Below are 3,996 nucleotides of genomic sequence, written 5' to 3'. Positions count from 1 at the left end.
AAAAGTTTGACATCAAACAAAAAATATTAAGCATCTTCCATACCTTTGCAATTTGAACACACCAGTTGAGCAGCCTCTGTGGGCTGAGCTTGCCCTTATTTTTCTTTACGTGTGCCAGCAGCGAGCCTTGCCTGTTGAGCGGGATAACAAGTTGAAGGCTGTCACCGGGACAGATACCCAGGGTCCTGACAACGTTAATGTGGTTCAGACTTGCCATCGTCCTCATGTGCTGTAGCAACCGAATAAGTAGATCATTAGTGATTTAATTTAGTGTCAACAATCACCGAGATTTATGGTATTAAAGGAGGTGCTCCACAACAAAAAAATCTGTATAATCCATACTTTCAGTGTCAAATGCTCATCGCCTAGAAGCCTGGCATGTGGTTCTGCATAGGCAGTGAGTGATTGGTTCTGAAAATATATCTCTTTAGCACATTTCTTCTTTTTGTTATGTTTCTTACATCGGTCACTCCAGAGAATTTCCGACGACCACTGCGGTCATCAATCGTCTTAATGGCCACAGGAAGCTTCACTGTGTCGCCTTCAGGAATCCAAACGCCCTGTGAGGTGCAGAGAGACAGATTCATAATTTGTTAAATAGAAAGTAAAATGCACAAGAGGAGCATTTTATAGGAGTCTGTCTCTTCAAGTACCTTATGGACTGATCCAAACACTCCATTACCCAGCAGCCTGATCTTACGCAGCTCTGTAGGTTTAAGGGTCCGAGCTTCATATTTTGTCCCTTTATCTTCCAGGGGCTCAAAACTCTGCAGGCACACAGGGGCATGAATTATGACAAACCCAAAACAAGCACAGCGGCACAGTAACACTCGAATACAGATACTGACTTCGCTATTCATCATGTATCTTCTCATGGCGCGCTTGCGACGAATAGCGAGACTTCGGCGGTAGAGAATACTTAGCACGAAAATGGAGAAGGAAGCAAAGATGAGGGCAATCACTCCCAGTACGATAGCCGTGGTCATTTGCCTAAAGGCAGAGGAGAAAAGGGGCACAGTGTCAGCTCTTAATACTTGAATGTCAAAATTACATACAGCATATATCAGAATGAGAAGAGAACTTACCCTGAAATGTACCTAGATGATATTGTACAGTCCCCGATTCCTGGACCGGTGCACCTAAAAACAAAAAACCCAGGGGATCAGTTTAAAGAAGCAAATTGTGTGTGTCTAACTACATCATTCCACTTGTACTTACCTCTGGGTACAGTTGTTGTGGCAAGGTTTACAGTTGCCCTCCTTGTCTGGATATTTAAAGATGGTTCCCTCCTGCCCCATAACACCCTCAGGACACATGGAGACACAGTGTGGGCCATCTTTCAGGCTGGCACAAGCTAGACATTTATTTGCTCCCTGCAGACAAAAAAAAAGAGTGAATAAAAGCAGAAAGGTTTTTGCAAGAGTTGAAGGCGAGTGGCATTATGGTGGACAGCCATTTTTGTAAGGCCGCTAGGTGGCAGCAGAAGCCTTATGCCAGTTCTTTTCTTTTCTTTTTTTTCCTTCTAGAAGTTTTAAGTCAAACATACCGGGCCTGTGCACGTCTCCTTCCCCTCCTGGACCTTACACTCAGGGTGACAGGGCAGACACTCCCCTGACTTAGTAGCAAACTCCCTCTGCTTCCTGCAATCGAGGCATAAACCAAGTTTCTATTCAAGTTCAAAGACTTACAGCAGACATTAGTCACATCTTAGGGCCAATGCTCAGGATTTTCCTTAACAATGTATAGACCTATACACAGTAATCCCTCTTAGTCTTCACTTATAACACACTAGAAGTGGGCAGCAATGCATTTGAATCAGTTATTCAATTTGTCTCCCCTGTTGATTTGTGCACAGAGAGCACGGTGGATACGATTAAGCATGTACTTTATCTGTATTTGCACATAATCCAGCAATGTGGCACTTCAAACAGGGTGCGAGTATTTGTGCTTTAAAATGTAAATTCTGTTTAAAACTATCAGAAAATATCAATTCTCTAAATCACTGCTTGTTTCTTTAATACCACTCCTTCTTGTCATTCACTCTCTAACAACCTGCATACATGTTACACCGTTAAAGCTTTATATTAATAATCGCTTTATACGTCATTTTGTGAATACTGACCCAGTTAAGAACATGCAGTCTGGTACACAGGTTCCTCCCCTGCTGTATTTCTTACAGCTGACACACTGGTCTGGGCCCGGACCCCAGCAGCCATCAGAGGAGCACAGCGGGTGACACACGTGCTTCTCTTTAACTAAGGACGCAACCAAAACAGAAACGATGTTATGAGCAGAGCCATTGTTCACAATCACGTCTTGCAAGTTTTAAATGGTCCGCCCCCACTCACCACATTCATCCTTCTTTTGGTTGTTGGTGATGTCTAAGAGCTTTGAACGTTTCTGTGGACGGGAGCCTAAAAGCCGTGTCCAGTTGACAGTATCATGATAGCAGAGATTCTTGTTTCCTTTAATGTACACGGCACCATCATTTATGTTTTGCAGTGAGCGCAACCCCAGCGAGGTCAGAGAATTGATCTTAACCACCATGAGTGCATAGCTCCTGTAGAACAGCAGGAAGTAAATAAAGGTCAGAAAGTGGATGAAAATGTTCCAATTTTGTTTAAAATACCACAAAATCAAAGTGAATATTGAAAGCCATATTTCTTTTAGGTTTAGCAGTTTTCAAGAACATGATGTCAGACATTATTTTTTAAGGTTTACAAACACAATTAATGCACTTTAGCTGTATTTGCACAAAATCCAGCAGTGTGGCACTTTGTGTTTCTTGTTGTTCTTACTGATCACATTTAATGATGTAATATAATCTTTCACAGTGTGTTTTCTTTGAGAAGTTTGTCACCATCTATTCATTTTGATACCTTTTAGACACAATATGAATTCAGTGATTCGGTGTCTGAATGTCATGTTTTTCAAATTGCATAACCCGTGCACTTAAAAAGACAAACAGCCAACAAACATATTCATGTTTAATCTTCAGTATTTTCATGCATCATGTAGTATGTAGTATGGAAATACTACAACAAAACTGATACTGCGGTATCAATTTTGTAGAATCTACTTTGGTAAATTCTTTAGTTATATGTGAACTCATTAAAGCTGAGAAGGCGGTTTGTTTTTAATGCTTTAGTGCTTTTGGTTTCAGACGGGATTTAAACCCAGGTAAAAGTACTCTGATGTACCCCATCTTGCTTTCCTCTCATTTACTGAAGCTTGAGACCAGCCTGAAAAGAGCTTTTTCTTTGTCAAATTGATGTCAAAAACATGCTGCCTCTCCCAGCTTTAAAAAGTTGTGCCCACGGCCAGCTTAACCAAACAATCCCAGTGCTGAATTATCCCTGAAAAAATCATACTGAAAAATACCAACACCACGGATTCGGACAGAACATTTGTAGGCTCTAAGAGGAGATAGAGAGATGTGAGCATGTGAAATCTTTACTGTACCTTTTACTAATCACTCCTCTAAACAGGATAACAAGATAGGATAAAAATTAGAAATAACAAAGAAAAAAAAAACAAAATTACTTTTATATTCCAGCAAATACTCTGTCTGCATAACAATGCAGAAAAGACAAAAACAAAAAAACTGTTTCTCACTTGTAAAGTTTTCTTCCCTGAATTGTTTGGAGGTTGGAGAAGACTGACAGGTCAGACATGCTTGCAGGCCACGACTGGATGTTGAGGAAGTCTGAAAACAGAGAGATTGTTTTTCAGAAGCCTCAACCAGACTGCAAATGGCATTAAATAACATAAAAAGATAAAAGCAGTCTAAGTGACAGTCTAAAAAAAAAGCACAACCCCACAACATACACACACCTGTAATCTCCTCCACCGTGTTGAAGATTTTCAGTTTTTCTGGATCAAGGGGTGGTACCTTGTTGTAGTCATCACTGAGCCAAAATGAAATAAGTAAGTAAAAGGAAAAGCATGTTGCAAAAACGTCAAAAAAGTGCAGGTTGATCTAGAGAATATTTTTTT

The 3,996-nt window shown here is 40.5% G+C and overlaps 1 protein-coding gene across 1 annotated transcript in view; it reads right to left on the bottom strand.

Annotated features, from left to right (window-relative positions):
- The window catches only part of LOC102214528 (receptor tyrosine-protein kinase erbB-3-like), a gene marked incomplete at its 5' end in the record, with an annotated part of 7,353 nt that extends 3,445 nt beyond the window's left edge, over positions 1-3,908 (bottom strand). The window contains 12 exons of the mRNA XM_005741503.2: positions 44-229; positions 462-560; positions 654-767; positions 849-990; positions 1,086-1,139; positions 1,219-1,373; positions 1,547-1,640; positions 2,123-2,255; positions 2,349-2,560; positions 3,463-3,480; positions 3,616-3,706; positions 3,835-3,908. Of these exons, the coding sequence (XP_005741560.1) occupies positions 44-229; positions 462-560; positions 654-767; positions 849-990; positions 1,086-1,139; positions 1,219-1,373; positions 1,547-1,640; positions 2,123-2,255; positions 2,349-2,560; positions 3,463-3,480; positions 3,616-3,706; positions 3,835-3,908 (1,372 nt within the window). The remainder of the gene's footprint in view (positions 1-43; positions 230-461; positions 561-653; positions 768-848; positions 991-1,085; positions 1,140-1,218; positions 1,374-1,546; positions 1,641-2,122; positions 2,256-2,348; positions 2,561-3,462; positions 3,481-3,615; positions 3,707-3,834) is intronic.
- Positions 3,909-3,996: the final 88 nt, after the last annotated feature.

The sequence above is a fragment of the Pundamilia nyererei genome, unplaced genomic scaffold, assembly GCF_000239375.1.
Source record: "Pundamilia nyererei isolate P.nyererei 1_Seehausen unplaced genomic scaffold, PunNye1.0 scaffold00110, whole genome shotgun sequence".
NCBI classification, from domain to species: Eukaryota; Metazoa; Chordata; class Actinopteri; order Cichliformes; family Cichlidae; genus Pundamilia; species Pundamilia nyererei.
This window is presented reverse-complemented; position numbering and strand designations above follow the sequence as displayed.